The sequence below is a fragment of the Pongo abelii genome, chromosome 6 (assembly GCF_028885655.2).
Source record: "Pongo abelii isolate AG06213 chromosome 6, NHGRI_mPonAbe1-v2.0_pri, whole genome shotgun sequence".
Lineage (NCBI taxonomy): Eukaryota > Metazoa > Chordata > Mammalia > Primates > Hominidae > Pongo > Pongo abelii.
Window position 1 is genome coordinate 49,005,911 of NC_071991.2, and position 18,176 is coordinate 49,024,086.

General features: G+C 34.4%; 1 protein-coding gene across 6 annotated transcripts in view; it reads right to left on the reverse strand.

Annotated features, from left to right (window-relative positions):
* SEPTIN7 (septin 7) overlaps positions 1-18,176 on the reverse strand; it is a 105,624-nt gene that overhangs the window by 17,158 nt on the left and 70,290 nt on the right. For all 6 annotated transcript variants that reach the window (XM_063725570.1, NM_001133400.1, NM_001135363.1 and 3 more), the window contains 6 exon segments: positions 15,283-15,383; positions 14,272-14,406; positions 8,128-8,245; positions 5,539-5,631; positions 4,132-4,228; positions 2,223-2,274 (listed from right to left, as the gene is read on the reverse strand). In XM_063725570.1, the coding sequence (XP_063581640.1) occupies positions 2,223-2,274; positions 4,132-4,228; positions 5,539-5,631; positions 8,128-8,245; positions 14,272-14,406; positions 15,283-15,383 (596 nt within the window).

Consider the following 18,176-nt stretch of genomic DNA (forward strand, 5'->3'; position numbering starts at 1 on the left):
GATTTCTGAAACACCCATCTCCACACCCTGAAAATATTTGTATAGTTTTCCTCCTTTCCATTGTCTTCCTTGGTTTGCCTGGAGTAAGTCAGTTCTCTTAATTAGCAAGAGAACTTCTTTGAACTTGCCTCTTTCTTAGAAGCAATCACTATTCCTTTGACCTGCAAGATTTCAATTATTTGGGATTTACAGACATCTGTAATATTGGTATTGCTATAATATTTCCTTCCTTCAAGTATTTATTAAATATCCACTAGATGGCTTTGTCTTAAAGACATGAGCTAAACTAAATATACATCTTTTTAATAATAACTTTAGAATTTTTAGGCATACAAGTCTTGCTGCTCTGCTGTATTAAATCTTCCTGCAAGCATGGTCAATTTGCTCTGTAATGCTTATACTAGGGAGGTCCCTCACTAGCCGCCAGGCTGTGATCCTTTGAATATTCAAAGTAGTCTCTGGGCTGGGCGGGTGTGGTGGCTCAAGCCTGTAATCCCAGCACTGTGGGAGGCTGAGGCAGGCGGCTCACTTGAGGTCAGGAGTTTGAGACCAGCCTGGCCAACATGGTGAAACCCTGTCTCTACTAAAAATACAAAAATTAGCCAGGTGTAGTGGCGCATGCCTATAATCCCAGCTACTCAGGAAGCTGAGGCAGGAGAATTACTTGAACCTGGGTGGAGGCTGCAGTGAGCCAAGATCGTGCCACTGCACTCCAGCCTGGGCAAGAGAGTGAGACTCCATCTCAACAAAGTAGCCTCTGGCTCAGTAACTAGCTTTCCCCTCTACAGTGTTTTAGGTATGTAGGCAATTATTGACTGTATACTTTTAAAATACACAAGAAAAAGTTATAGAATGCCACCGTGTCAAGCACTGGGCAAGTACCATAGAAGATTTAAAAACAAGAGGAATGCAATGGTAATTAGTATTTATTAAACATTCTCTACTTATATACTGTCATAGCAGATTATATTATTCATATGTATTCTTTTGAAGTCACACCTTAAGAATGGAAGAGGAAGGGAATAGTTCATAATAGAGCCTGAAGTGTTGTATTCTCAAAACCCAGAGAATGACCTTCTCGTGCATCTGCTCTTCTCCACTAAGTGATGCCTGGCAACCCCAACTGCTGAATCAACCCTATCATGTAGTTCTTACCAAGAACACCTGCTCCTTTGAAAATAAAGATCAATTACATGCCATTTATTTAATTTCAAAATTCACTCTCACCTCTATTGTATTTCTTGAGGTAGCAGTTTGACTCTCTTAAATTTTCCCCCTCACTTCTCACCTTGAGAATGACCTTCTTGTTATTCCATGATTTCCAACTATTATCCATATTTATGTAACTACCTTTCTTTACACAGCAAAAGAGATTCTTATGTTTTGGAAAAGTGGGTAGAGGTATGAAAATTAATAGATATCAACTTAAGACAGACATCTAAAACTGAAGGTTAAAGAGAGTATGTGGTAAAGGCGTAGAGAAGCTAGAGAGAAGAGCGGGAAATGCAGAGTGAGGTAGGGAGAGGAATGAATGTTTCTCAACATGAAAATACTGAGGATCATTTTGATGCCCTTTCTGTTCCTTGTCTACTAACATCTCCAGTCCTATTACACGTTTTCTTCATGATTTCCTCTCTGCTGCTGCTTTTCTAATTCATTAGTAAGAGATCCTCTTTACTAGTCCTGGTCCTCTAATCAGGATGGCCTCGATGTCCTGCTCCCATAGGCTTTCCTTCTCTTTCAGCAGGTGTGCAAGACACAATTTGGGGATTTCTCACCTGGTAGGAAGACTGGTTTTGTTCACTACATTCCAGTACATAAAATGTGCCCTACTCACCAGCTACCAGGCTGTGCACCTTTTAACATTCAAATTCTAGCTTTGGACTCAAAAACTAGCCTTCTCTTATACAGTTTTCACATTAAGAAAAAAGAGCCTCTTCTACTTCACTTTCCATAGTTATTTCAGTATTAAATCTCAACACAAAGTATAATGATAAAGAGACTAATTTTCCTATGTATCCCTAGACAAATTACTTTGCAACTTTTGCTCATGACTTCAAAGCCTTGGAGAAAGAATCATCTACATGTAGTGTTTACTTCATTGCTAGACTGAAGATATACATTTAAATTAGCTACATTTATAGAAGGCAAAAAGTAAATCTGTCCAACTCTTACTTAGGGAAGGAAAATTTTATGCTATTTCCATCATTGCTTGCACTTACCTTATCAACATATTTCTTAGGATTGTAAAATCACAATGTTCACCATTTTCAACTGTAAGAAAAAAACAGACCGCATATATTATATTTCCACTAAACCTAGTCTTTTCAAAAAATATTTCACAGGAACTTAGGGCATAAAAACAAGAAGAGGAAATGCAAAACAGATCAATTTTTTTGAGATTTAACACTAACATAGTACATTCAATGTAAGGGCATGACAGAGAAGTGTACTCTATTATTGCCTTATTGTAGTTTAATCCTCAGAAATAGATATGTAAACCTAACAAATGAGCTCTCCAGAAACAACTTTGAAATTCTGAAAGGGGAAATCATGTATTTTCTTATTATTGGTAAAAAATATATTTATTCTATAATACATTTAAAAAATTCAGTGGTGTGAGTGAAGGGAGAATCACTTTAGAAAAAATCTTAAGGTAACCAAAATGAAAAAGGGAGTCAAGAACTTTAAGGTTCTTTACTTTTATTTTTAAAGAATGTATCACAAATAGGAATACTACTTGGGAGTAGGGGGGTAAACTACAAAAGAGAGATGCAAATCAATTTCTCCAGTGTGTATTTTTAAGGGGTAAGTTCTAAAGCCTCAGCTCAGCAAGTAAAAGTTGCCTGGGCATGATAGAGAGAGCTGGGAACAAGGTACATGGGTGGGAAAATTGCCCACTGATGGGAAAATTGCCAATAAGGACAGTTACTTGAAACAACATCATAAAAATTAAAGAATTGTTCAAAATAAACCAGGGGCAGTGGTGTGTGCTTATAGTGACGTGATGTGGGAGGAACATGACATGGGAGGATCACTTTGAGCTCAGGATTTTGAGGCCAGTTGGGCAACATAGCAAGACCTTGTCTCTTTAAAAAAAAAGTTCAAAAATAATAGCAACAAACAGATAAAACAATCAAGTCTCAATTTTGGTTTCAGCTTACTATAACACAGAAGATTAAATATCAGATTAAACCAATACAATAAACCTATTGCCAAGAGGAAGGACTTCTGAGGCTTGGTGTTATAACTAAGATTTTATTGGTATTTAAAACTCCTTACTTAACCCTTAATAATTTAAGATAGCTGGTTAAAAAATAAAACAAAAAACTCCTTACAAAACTAGTAAAGAGGATCTCTTATTAATGAAATTTTACTCTAAATATGCGATATCAAAAAGGGCAACTTTTGCACTGAGGAAAGAAGACTGTGAATGTTTTAACTGGGCTTACAGATTTCTTCAATCATTCTTGAGGGTCCATGACCATCTGACATTCCGATAAAAGTGACTGGCCTTCTCTCCAAAATGTTTGATTCCAGGAGGTTCATTAGATTCCCTGGGAGCAAACTTTGGGCCCCAGGTAAAGAACCCCTAAATTTTAGGAATGTTTTCAAATATGAAAACAGAAATAGACTTAATGAGGAGGCAGGGTGCCAGCCAGGGTGGGGCAAGTTGAGTATCTCTTATTTGAAATGCTTGGGACCAGAAGTGTTTTGAATTTTTTTGGAATTTTGGAGTATCTGTGCTATACTTACTGGTTGAGCATCCTTAATCCAAAAATCCAAAATTCAGAATGCTCCAGTGAGCGCTTCCTTTGAGCAGCATGTCAGTGCTCAAAACGTTTTAGATTTTAGAGCAATTCACATTTTGAATTTTCTCTTTAACAATGTTCAACCTATACTACAACTTTAGGACTTAACACATACTTGCCTGACTTGGTAGGACACAGGTTTGAAAAATATCAATGTACTTAAAGAGGAAATTGAGACTACCAGAACCTGAAATCAGTATTATCCTTGAAAATCTAGACTACATCAATACAGTATGCATATTGTACTACTTACTATAAATACAAATTTTTAATCAGTTTTGAGATCTTATAGAAAGTCATTCACTGAAGAAAATCTTACCTTCAGCAACACCCCAAGGATACTGCCTTCCTCTGACCCTTTTGCCATTAACTTCAATGATAGTATTACTACCTACCACAGCAAGAGGTAAACGGTCCTATAAAACAAAGTATTCTTGTTCAAATACATCTCTGTAGTCCTCACAAATTCAAGAATAAAAAAAGTTACATTACTCAACAGGTTAGCCAAAAAAAAAAATTTACTTTCCATAGTTTCTGCATTAGTTTTTATAGGCCATTTAACAAATATTTAGTAAACTGCCATCATATGGTATTGCCACCAAGGTAAACAATAAATAAAATTAAATTTTCTCTTTAATGTTAAGAATATTCAAGCATACACTGGTCAAATTATTTACTAAAAATCACTACACAAAGTTGTCCCATACCTGGGGGGGATAAAAGGTAAAAAATATATTGGCATTTGGGGAAAAAAAGGGGGGGGGGCTAATGACTAGCCTGCCTACTTGATCACAAACCAACTATAACAGTACCTAAAGCAGGTAATAGTATATTTGTTAAGCAATAACTTTGGAATTTCAAATCCTGGTGACTGGATTTGTGTTCATCCATGTATAGCCCTTCACAATTCTGTGGCTCCCAGAAATATCTAAGCAGCTATTTACAACTGCAAAAATTCTTCACAGGCAACGTATAAGAATTTCATTATTCCAAGATATTTGCCTACATAATGCCATTATTCAGTATACCATTTTTAGGGCCAAAGTACATAGAAAACCATGATAAAATACAGAAAATATGTTGATGTGAATTTTTGGTTCGTTTTGTTTTTAATTGAAACGTAATTGTACACATTTGTGGGGTACAGTATGGTATTCTGATACTTTATACAAATATGTAATGATTGAATTAGGGTAATTAGCATATTTATCAACTCAAACTTATTTTTCTGTATTGGGAACATTCATAACCCTCTTCTAGCTATCTGAAAATATAGACTAAATTACTGTTAACTACAGCCACCCTACAATGCTATACAGAACGCTAGAACTTACTCCTCCTATCTAGCTGTAATTTTGGTTGGCTTTTATAGAGACAAAATAAATACATTTTTGTCCGGCAATTAAAACATAACAGAACGAATTCTCTCCTTTCTCATCGCTTGTTTTTTAAGACAGAAAAAAATTACATAATATGAAAGCCAGTTAATTAAAAACAATTTGAAATAAGAATTGTGTTATTCACCTCAGTAGTTTATACAATTCCTTATTATATATACTAGCTACTCTTCAAAGTTAACTATAAAGTTGAATTCAACATTAAATATCCCTAGGTATTTTGTAAGCCAACTACTTAAAACGTTGATACTTTTGATCTTTCCTGTGGACGTTGTAGTATGTTTTTAAGGCCTCAGATTACTTTAGTGTATGTACAGGGATGAACCTACCTTTATCTTTTTAACAAGTTTATTTTCTTCTTCATCATCTGTTTCTGGAAATTCATATATTTTAATTTTATGTTCTTGGATTTCTTTCATTATCTAAAATGGAAGAAGTAGTCAGCAAAAGAGCACCATACATAATTAGTACATTAGTCTTATGTTCATTACATGCTTCTTCGATTCCTATATGGGTCCTTGGTTCCAGATCCTTTACTGTTTTTTAATGATGCAAAGTTGTAATCTAAAATTAAAGTACTATGCTAGTCTTTTTTTTTTAACTGTGAAGTTGATCTGTAAACACCAAATCCAATTACTTCCGAAGTGTTAAAGTCATATAGCTATCATACCAAAAGAGTTCCAAAAAGGATGTAAAACTCCAGAAAGGGATTTCTCTGATTGATTTCCACAATAATGACTTCAGGTCATTTATTTACAATGACTGAGATTCTTCCTTTAGATATAAACTTCCAAGTATCTTATTTAGTTGAATAAACAGGGCTAAACTCACCTAAAATTTTTAGTAGAATCTGGCAAAAGTAAGGTAAAACTAAGTACAGCACTGCTCCCTGCACATTCATCAGAAAAATCCTTACATGTACATGTGCATACACACAAATTGAGGAGCAACAGGTATAAGATTAGGGAAGGACACAGGGAGAAAACACACCCTAGAAATTAAGAAGCTCAAGAATTAATAAGGAGAATGCAGAAAACTAAAGAACACAACTTACTAATAACATCAGAAATGACCTAGTTCAAATTAAATTATCATGTCCAAAATCACTCCAAATTCTAAACAGAATACAGACATCCAAATAATTTTCAACTACCTATCCTTATTTGAACCCATAACAAACCAATGGCTAATATACCTAAACCTAGCTTCTCTGTCTATACTTATATTTTGGTGCAACTTTCTTGGCAAAGGTTCCCAGAAGCTATAAAAGGACCCTGAACAAATTGTGTTACATGGTTACTATACTAGACAGAAGTAAACAGAAGTAAAATTGTCACTGAAAAAAAATAGGACCACACATCTTTTACAATTAGGGTACGTACCTATATTTAAAAAAAAAAAAAGAATAAACAAGGAATTGACAAATACATGATGAAGAGAAAAATGAATAATAGTAGCTAGCTCTAAAAGCAGTGGTTTTAGTCAGAGGTTGTATATTAAAATGACCTGAGTACAGCCACCAGGATGTGACCAATTTGAAAGAAGAGGTCACTTCATATTCATCTTTTTTACCTTTATCAGTAAAAATCCAAATTGAAATACATAATAAACAGAAATGTATTATATGATAGTATTTGAAACTTAGAAATAGCACATTACAAAATAAAAATGGGAATGGGTAAGTGTAAAACAGAAAAATACTAGATACAGTAAAAACAATGTACTAAAACTTTCTGAAAATTAATATGAATTTAGCACAACTTCAAAGCAAATTTTAACAGGCTTTTTATAACAGGTTTCAAGGTATTCTGAAATTCATATTGAAAAAGGTGAAAAACAAAATAGTTTGTTACAATAGGACTATATGGACAATACAGATAATTACAATCTATTTTTAAATATTATACAAAGTTGCTGTGGTTTAAACAATATACTACTGGCCTTTGGACTACTGGAATAGAGACAGGTTCCAGAATTGACCTTACATTTCATAAAATGTAATATATAACGAACTAAACACAATTAAATTAGAAACATGTGCGACTGTGTAACTCAATATTATTGAGACAACTAGACATGAGTCTAGAAAAACAGTTGAGTGGTCTTCCAGCTAGCTCAGTCATACAGCATGAGACTCTTAATCTTAGGGTCATAGGTTTGAACAATAACTTAAACTATAAATATCCCATAAAGTGCACTGAAAACAAAATTAGGATATAAGCAGCAAAAGAGAAAACAGAAAAAATATTGTGAAAATGAGGGAGAACTAAATACCCAGAATAAAAAGAACCCATATCAATAAATACGGGTAATACCAAGTACTACTGGTCAAAAAGACAAAGGATTTGAACAGATGTTTACAAAAAGGGGGAAAAAAAACTACTTTGTTTTTAAAATGTTCAGCCTTTCTGGAAAATAAAAGGAAAAGACAAAGAAATGATTAGGTACCACTTCATTCCAAAAAAGTTTTCAAAATAAAAATAACAATGCTGGCAACGTCACAGTGAAACAGACGTACGCTTTATAAAACAAATTTGTTTTATTGGGAAAGCACCATGACAAAATGGGGAGTGGGGAGATAAAGACCCATAAAAACAATCATAGCCTTTGAAAGAATAATCCGCTTCCTGGGAATTCATTCTAAGAAAATAATTCAAAAAAAAAAAAAAAAGAAAAAAGAAAAGAATTCTAAAGAGTATGGGGGCGAAATTGTCTGTGTGGGGGTGTTATTACAGAACACTTAAAACAGTCATATTTAAAAACTGACAAAGGCAGAAGATTGAAGAGTTATTTTTGATACAGTATAAATGACAATAAAGCAGTAAGAGGAATGGACTGCAACACATTATACTAAAAATAGTAAAAGCTGCAAATTATGAGAATGGTATAAGAAACCTGGGTTAACACAACCTGCTCACCTGTTTTTTAAACTGTTGGCATTCCTCTGGTGTGAGTGTGTCTGCTTTGGCAATAAGTGGGATGATATTCACTTTTTCATGCAAACGCTTCATAAACTCAATATCCAATGGTTTAAGTCTGAAATACACAGTATTTAATATGACTGAATTGATCAGTTTGGGAGAACAAGATTCTTCACATCCCCAATGCTAGTTAAATACAACGTAACTACTTTACTTACTTATCAGAAACACTCTGAAGATGTATTAGGCCAGCAAAAGTTAGGTAGAACAGGACTTCAAGAAGCATTGGAGTGGCTAAGGCTTTGACTCCTGCCCTTGAACCCTGGTCACAGGGTTTTGGCCCTAAAGAGGAATTGGAAAAACCAGAAAGGCTCCTAATAGAATTTCCTAGAATTATCTCTATATTTATTACTCAAAATTTACAAGGTTTTAAAATTTTATTTTTTTATTTAATTTTTTAAGACAGGGTCTCACTCTGTTGCCCTGGGTGGAGTGCAGTGGTGTAATCTCAGCTCACTGCAACCCACCTCCCAGGCTCAGATCCTCTCACCTCAGCCTCCTGAGTAGCTGGGACTACAGGTGCGCACCACCATGCCTGCCTAATTTTTGTATTTTTTGTAGACACAATGTCTCGCCAGGTTGCCCAGGCTGGAGGATTTTTTAAAAATGAAAAATGGTAGTCCTCTTTCAACTCCACAGTCAGTTCTTGCTACCAACTATCTTTCTCTGACAAGATGCTCACAAGATAATCTTCAACATCCCTTTTATTCATTACAATCTGGCTGCTGCCTCCAGTTTGCCTCTGTACTTTCAAGAAGGTGACTAAATACTTCTATCATGGTGCTTACCATTACTTATTCTCTCACAAACTCTTCTTCCTTAGGATACTTTTCAGGATCCTCTTAGTAAGCTAGTCCCTTAAGAAGTACATTCTTTAGAATTCCCTACCAGGCTTTCTCTTCTTACTCTACATTCAGTACAATTATTATGACTACAATAGATTTCAATTATCTTCAATTGGTCAACTGACTTCCAAATCTTCATATACAGCTCATATCTCACTGTTAAGTTCCAGGTTTGTGTTTACCCAGTGGATATGCTACCTGGGTGTTCCATGGGCTCCTTAAAATCAAAAGCTCATCTGAATCCCCATTTTCCCTCTTCTACACTTCCTATCTCAGTGAATGGCATTACAATCTTCCCAATTACTCAAGCATGAAACCTAGGATTCCTCCCCTCCTCTAATCCTATTCCCATATATATGGTATGTATATAGATGTGTGTATGTATGATGTATGTATATCTCCATTTCCATTACTTTAGTCTAGGCCACCAAGACCTTTGGAATGAATAACTATAATACGAATCATCCATACTGAAGTCAGAGTAGTCTTTCTAAATCCAAATCTTATGGAGTTATGACCTGACCAAAAATCTTATTAAAGGCCAGATGCCTTAACTAGAATGGCCCACAAAGCTTGTGAAGACATAGATTCTCAAGCTAACCTCATCTCTTAGCATTCCTGGCCTTTCTTTCGCCTCCTACTTCCAATGTGCCAGCCTTTTTGAATTTCTTACAATTCCTTGAAAGCATCATACTTTGACATCTGGCAACAGGCTACTACCTTGGCTGGAACACCCTCCATTCTCATCCCCCTTCTCCTTGGCCTGGCTAATTCCTATTCATCCTTTAGGACACTGGCTTACGATCCAATTTCCACTGGGAATCCTTCTCTAACCTAAGACTAGGCATAGTTCTATGTGGTGACAACACTTAATGTGCTGTACCATAACTGCCTGCCTGCATACAGATGGGTCCTCACTAACTATGGTTCCATTTAACAATTTTTCAACTTTTTGATAGTGTGCAAGCAATACGCATAGAATAGAAACCATACAACCATTCTGCTTTTTACTTTCAGTACAGTATTCAATAAATTATATGAGATATTCAACACATTATTACAAAATAGGTTTTATGTTAGATGATTCTGCCCAAAATGTAGGCTACGCTATTAAACATATCTTCAACTTATGATGGGTTTATGTAACCCTGTCCCAAGTTGAGGAGCATCTGTATTTGTTTCTCCCATCTTCTCACTGAAATACCCTCTACAGTGAGGGCCTTATCTCAATTCATCTGTATCCTCAGCACCCAGCGTGGTATCTAACACTCGAGAAGGTGACCAAATATTTGTTGACAAAAAAAGTAAGCTGCTATGATTTCCTTTATGTCCTTTAGTAATTCTAAATGAGAACCAAAGTCCTCAAATCTGGAATATACTGTGGACTAAAATTGAATGTTTCACAAGAATAAATGAAGATACTAGAAATATTTGGCAAAGGACTGCCATTCTAAAGTGGTATTCCTTAACTTTTATAAAAACATGAGAAAAATGAAATAAAGGTCTCATTCTATTAATTTTATTGACTAATACTAATAATTGAATTGACTGACATTTTAAAATGAAGAAAGAGAAACATATATATTAAAATTGGGGGGATTAGGGCCCTAAGATTAATAAGATAGTCCAGTCCTTTTTACTAACAAAGATTACTGTATATACTTTACTGTAGTAGTAAGGCTGACAGGCAGAAAGACAGAGACAGTGAGAGGGAGAAAGCAAACATGGAGAATTAAGATAGCTGCCTCCTATTCTAATTCTCCTTGTCTTAAATCCCCTGAAAATTGACACTGGCATTCAGAGAATAGGGAGCACAATGAAAAAAGTGTGTGTAGATGGAATAACACTGTTTATATTATCCATAAACTGTGTTCTTGCCTCACTAGCGTTAACTAAAAGAACCTATCCATTTCTATTTATTTATTTTTTTGACAAGGTCTTGCTCTGTCACCCAGGCTGGAGTGCAGTGGTGTAGTCATAGCTCACCATAGCCTCCAATTCTTCCACTTTGACTCCTGAGTAGCTAGGACTACAGAGTGTGCCCCCAGGCCCAACTAATTTTTTTTTTTTTTTTTTAGTTTCACTCTTATTGCCCAGTCTGGAGTGCAGTGGCACAATCTTGGCTCACTGCAACCTCCGCCTCCCGGGTTCAAGCAATTCTCCTGCCTCAGCCTCCTGAGTAGCTGGGATTACAGGCATCCACCACCAAGCCTGGCTAATTTTTATATTTTTAGTAGAGACGAGGTTTCACCATGTTGGCCAGGCTGGTCTTGAACTCCTGACCTCAGGTGATCCACCTGCCTCAGCCTCTCAAAGTGCTAGAATTACAGGTGTGAGCCACTGCGCCCAGCCTCAACTAACTTTTTAATTTTTTGTAGAGATGGGATCTCACTATGTTGCCTAGTCTGTGGCCTCAAGCAATCCTCCTGCCTTGGTCCCCAAAGTGCTGGGATTACAGGTGTAAGCCACTGCACCTGGCCTGAACCTATCCATTTTTGAAAAAAAATTTAAGTTTTGCTTTTCACTAATCATTATATAAAACACTAAATATAAATGCCATGAAATATTCAATCTCAGATTTCTAAATTGTTATGGTTTTTCAATTTATACTCATGACAAATTTAAATTGCCACTATCTTATTAAGCTGTTATGTCAGATATAAGCCTGCTTATTAATCCAGTAGCAAAAAAACAGAGTTCTGTTAATCCAAAATTTTAATAAATCTTAAGGGCATTTAATATAAACTACTAAAATCCAAATAACAAGATTTTATATTTAAATGCAAAACAATACTTGCTGTTTATTATAATATCCCAAATTCTAGAAAGAAAGATATTTAAAAATATACATGACAAGGAAATTAGGGAAGTCAGCTTCTTAAGTATAACCAAAGGGTCAAAGAACATTTAAGTCAGTTTAAAAATTAAACTTTAGGAAAAAAGGTAAACCTTGTAAAAGTCCCATTAAATTTCAGAAGCCTACAAAATCTCAGCAACAGAAAACATTTAGTTCACATGTATATTACATTCTGGCTGAATTTTTTCCTCTGTCCATTTAGTTTTATATTGGTTGGTCTTTTCATCAACAAGTTTAGTTTTTAAATCTTGTTTTTAAGCAACAGAAAATCCTTTATTGTTTCTAGAAGATAAACCCATACTAGAGAGAAAAGACTATTTAACCTCAAAGTCTACAGCATAATGAACAACCACAGGACAAATCACAAATTTTTTTTGTATGTATGTATGTATGTATGTATAAGAGAAAAAATCCTTCTGTATAAAACTCACTGGATGATACCAATTTTTCTAAAAGTGGTAATCAATAGTAGAAGGATGAAACACCATTTTAAAATTCATGTTCCAAGTCAGTTTTTTATTTTAATAACAATTACAAAACAGTGAACAATGCAAATGAAGCAATAATAGCTGAAATCATGAATTAGCCATGCATGCAGTTCATACTTGTAGAGGGAGGTAGGAGGCACTGACACTGTGGACCAATTTATAATTACTCTAAAAACAAATCCCTCCAAAAAGGGAACCCAGGGACTACCCAGACAAGACAGAAAGGCTCTGATTCATCTATTAGACTGCATGGAATTTCAGTCTGTAATGAGCAGGATATCTGGAACTCTATACATAAAATTCTGTGTCATATTCCTTCACTTAATCTACAATATCATGTACCAAAGGGCAAAACTTTGCTCCATTTCTAAAAATAAACTGAGAAATTGTTCAAAGGTACATTTTTATATATAAGAAATAGCAATTTTAAACATCTTACCCCTTGTGACAAATAAGAAATGGCACAAAGCCACTACATATCATTTGAATATAAAAATTTGTTCTTTTAAAAAAGCTCTCATTTCCCATGCAATTTTAAGAAATGAAATTTTCCCCAAGGGGATGGGAGGAATGTGATTTCATGAGAATTACTAAACTTGGAGAGAGTCCAGAAGATCTAAAATAATAAAATTGGTTATAAGCTGACAAATTTTATTGACTTAACTGCAGGTTAAGATTTCACTCTGCTGGCTTAAAAGAAAAGGCCCTGACAAGTTAAACGAGAATGACTTAAAAATACAAATTCAAGTAGCTACACAAATACTCATAAAAGGTTATATAGTGTGTTTATTTTTGAGATTACTTTTTTGAGCCTTTTAAGTCAGAGTCAGTTTAGTGATTTAAATATGTAAACTGAGAGCACTGTAAAAGAATATTAGACATAAAGAAGAAACATCTTTACCCCACTACAATCTGGCAGTGCAAAAATGTAAGTATATAATTAAGGCTCCCTTATCCATCCAGAGTGATAATGGGCAAAGACCTATCTATAAAAAAATAAAAGAGAGCAAGAAGCCAAAAATAGAAGAGAAAGGTATACTTGAAGGAATTGGTTTACACTACTGTAATGTGAGTGTTAGATAACGTAATGCTATTTAGCCTGATGCTACTACAGTTCTTTTGGTGGAGAGATGGTGGACTTATAATCATCAGGTGGCTGAATTATATACATCGAGTTACCCAAAGGAAAAGACTGAGGAAGAATAATTGGAAAATTCTGCAGTTGTCAATGACACATATATGTACTCAAAACGACAGGGGAAGTACAAAGAACAAAAAAAGGGTGTACAGGCTAACTATAACAAACAGAACAATCAGATTAAATTAATGTCTAGATTCTTACGTCTTAAGTCCTAATAAACAAAAGGTTAGTAATGACAATACGGTACCTAAACAACACATCTATGACAGCTAAGGTGAAACAGAAGCCAAATAGATTTATTGTAGAAAGAAATGGCACAAGAAAACATTGGCATGCAAGTGTTTTTGATAATCATCTCTTACGAAACTTATAATAAACAGCATCTTTGGATTTATTTTGAATATGTCTAACTGGTATGGCTGCTTCTCTTTATTTGGTATTTCTATTAGTAGCAGAGTGGTCAACATGAAAGCTAAATTTGCCACACTGAGACCTCAAACCATGGTGGCAACACTGTTTATTTCATGAAGCAGGGAAAATCCTTATGAATGAAGAACTAAGGAGTAAAATCACTGTTAGCTTATATAGGACTTCAAAAGGCTTTTCAACTAAGACATTTCTACATGAAATTTAGTACTTCATAATGCGTACAGTTGTACTTCACAAACTTAAAGATTACTAAAGTATGCACATAAAAGTAACAGTAAGCAACAACAACAAAAAAGGAATCAGAAGTATCAAGGTACTGACCCATGTCCCGAAGGAGCAATGAAGTATAAACAACACTGCACCCTGTTATCAGGCATCTGACGTCTGTTCACTCGTGATTCTGCATTTAGGTAGTCCTCAAATTTACTATCAATGTAGTCGATAACAGGCTGCCAGCTACAGAACGCAAATAAACAAAACAAGCTGCAATTCTATATATGAATTAACTGATGACTGTTAAAGGACAATAATCAGTATTTTCAAATGGGCAAAATGAATTTACCAGTAGAAGATATGTCAAGTTATTCTATATATTCAAAAACATAAATTATGTTGAATAAATCTTTATTCATTATTTCAAAACTTTCCAAATGAAAGAAAATAAATTATTTATTGTTGAAACACAGCTAAATATTAGCATATTTGCACTAATAAGTGTATTAATAACACACTTCATAATATGAAAACAATTATATTCAGTTTTAAATTTCAAATGAGAGATTACTTTAAATAGTAAAAATACTTCATGGTGAACTTGGGAGTTTTAAGAGTTGACAGAAAATTACCTCAAAAACCATGTGAATTCAAACAAAAATACAAGTATTATTTATAAAATACTAAGATAATTACTTCAGACTAAAATTTCATAGTTGTTTTCTTCACTTAGGACTTACAGAAAAACTGAAAGTCTAAATATCAGGTTTAAATTAGGATTCAGATAGAATTTGTACAAATGGATAAAATTAAAGTGAACAGTTTTAAATTTCTTACAATAATGAGAATTCTTCTATTTAGCTATGTTATTTTAGAATATGTCTTAAAAACAATTTTATGATAGGTATTATCTCCATTTTATAGAAAAGTAAATGGGTTCAAAGAAGTTAAACAACTTTGTCAGATAAGTGGCAAAGTTGGTATACAAACCCAAGTCATGTTACTTGAAGTTTGGTGACCTTTGCTAAGATGAGAAGTTTTAAAATGTTAAGAAGAAAAAGTTTAACCACCCCAGTACCCCAAATGCACTGCAAAGTTGTGAGGACAAACCCTTCTTACCAATTACTATTATCCACTGCATCTCCAAATCCTGGGGTATCAACTATTGTGAGCAGCAACTGAACACCACCTTCTTTGATTAAAACTTTGGATTGTTCCACCTGTAAGAGTAATTGGTGCAGATGTTAATATCATACATTACACCAGTGATTTCCTACAAGGGGTGATGGTAGGGACGTTCGAGTTTATCAAAACCAACTGGGAAACTGTTAGCAAATTAAATCTACCTACTACCACATTATCTTTAGAATCGATGATGGTGGGCATTGGAAATCCAGATTATTTGAAAGAAAAGCATATATACAAATAGTCTGCCAATCTCTTGGCAAATTCATACTGGGTTTATGACTCATACTTGGTATAAAGACAGACAGAGGAACTGATAAAATAGTGATCACCACTAAAGACATGTAACACTTATATAACTTAAATGTGCATCTAATAATACAAATAAGCAGTCTGAGTGATTTAATAATTCACAGAGTTCAAATGTAATTAATCAGAGAAGAACATCTAATCTACCATTTACAGTAAATGTCTTCCTGGACTATTCTCTATCAAGTTTGGCCCCAACCACTCACTCAAATAAACTTACTATCGTTCCTTAATCTTTCTCAGCATGGATGTATTACCCTTGTATTTATGTTATGGCTAGGATCCAATACTTTTCTCAAATGTGATACTCCACATCCTGGACAATGTAATCAGCAAAAGTCCAGACAGTTCTTTAAAAAAAAAAGTGTATTCTGGTAGGGTGAAATCTTACTAACTGATTATTGGACTTAAACGATAACAACAGTTCCTGGAACAATTTAAGATATTCTGTAACCTCAAGCTCTGTATCAGAAGATGTATTATCATTCATCCTGGGCATATGCTGCTGTTAAATGCAAAGTATCAGTTTTCAGGAACCCAAGATAAAGCAAACAGGGATTCAAATGAAAAGGGAATAATTCCTCCAGAAAAAGATAGGCTTTCTCCTGATAACACATTTAATAAGGATAACAAGTCCTTATTAAGGCCAGAGGCTCCAAGTATGCTGATAAGCTAATTTACAAGACAAAAACTTTGGGACACTTTTAGAGATAGCCTACTTCCTTTTGGCATGTTTTATAGATGCTACCTGATGCATGAAGAGACTAACATGCGGAGACTAAGACTGCTGAGCAAGAAAAGTCTGTAGCCACACTATCCAATAACACTTTCTGAGATGATGGAATTGTTGTGTATCCACACCACATCTCCAAATCCTGGGGTATCAATATTATGAGCAGCAACTGAACATCACCTTCCACTTGTCCATGTGGCTACTTAGTCCTTGAAATCTGACTAGTGCAAATGAGGAGCTGATATTTAATTTTATTTAATTTGAATTAACTTAAATAGCCACATATGGCTAGTGACTACCGAATACACAGCAGAGTTCTACAGCAATCAAGAGTTTTCTGTTAAAAAAATTTTATTATCAGGAATAAAACTTATTAAAACTGAAAAAAACTGCCTGAGATGTGGACACCCATGACTTATCTTTTAGAGAAATGTGATGCCAAATTCTTATCTTTTAGATTAATGTTCTTCAAACTGCTTTGATCCTGATATAAACTATCAGTGAAAATTTTGCAGATCGAAAAGATATTTACACCAAATATATACTATTGGCAATCTGAATATTAAGTATTAATACGTATTATCATTAATCTGTAGATTAAAAAAGTAAACATCAATAAGAGTTGTAATATTTTCTGATCATCCTCAGTATCAATGCTTGATGCACATCATTTAGGAGATCACTGTCACATACCACACAACTAAGATAACATGTCTATTATCAGATTACCCTAATAACATGAGCGAGGCAAAATAACTTAGAGAAAACAATCAGATTCATCAGTGTGAGATCATGAGAACCAAAGGAAAAACATTTTTTTTTTTTTTTTAGTCAGGATCTCACTCTGTTGCTCAGGCTGGAGTGCATGGCAGATTATAGCTGACTGCAGCCTCACTCCTGGGTTCTAGCGATCTTCGCATTTCAGCCTCCCAAAGTGCTGGACCAAAAAAAATGTTTAATGGTATCATCTCATCTAGTTTAGGAGGTTTACATTTTATCTGGTGATCTTCTAGCCAAAGGACAACTCAGTCAAATCTAACATCTCAATATCTTTAATTCACCTCCATCTCCTTTATAAAGACAGATCATTTATTCATGGTAACTGTGGCTGAAGCAGAAATATCTAAAGTAATCATACCACTCCCTTACCTACTTACTCTTTTAAATAACATAGTACTATATACTAGAAAGTGATACAACAATATAGTTAATCTACATGAATCATCTCCCAATTTTACTTCAAACTATTTCTGGTTCCTTTATTACCAAACGAAGCCCATTCTACCTTCAGTAATATGCTGTATACCAATTACACATTTTAACTTAACAGCTTAAATTTTAAGATATTTCCGTTTTTTTAAAAAAAATCAGTTCAACAACTTAATTACTTATTGACTTGCTAAGACAAATGAAGATTTGTATTTTACACACTTTAAGGAATGTTTATAAAGCTTCTTTTCTTCTCTGGCCTACAAAATTCTGTGTATCCATACATGGTCAATTACAAAGAAGTCAGCGACATATGGAAGAGATCCAGAAAACATAACTGTAAACTAGTGCCATTCACAGGATTCAACTGTATCCTATCATCTGGTTTTACAAGTATCCTCATGGGATCCATGGAAAACAAATTAGTTCAAGTCTAAGAATTTCAAACTTTTCTTAACAAATCTATTCCAAATGGCCACTTTCCCATGCACTTTCCTTAAGCAGGTCACATCAACATATTTTATGGCATCACTCAGGGTTCTCTAAGATTAGCTGCATAATTTAATACCAAAAGAAT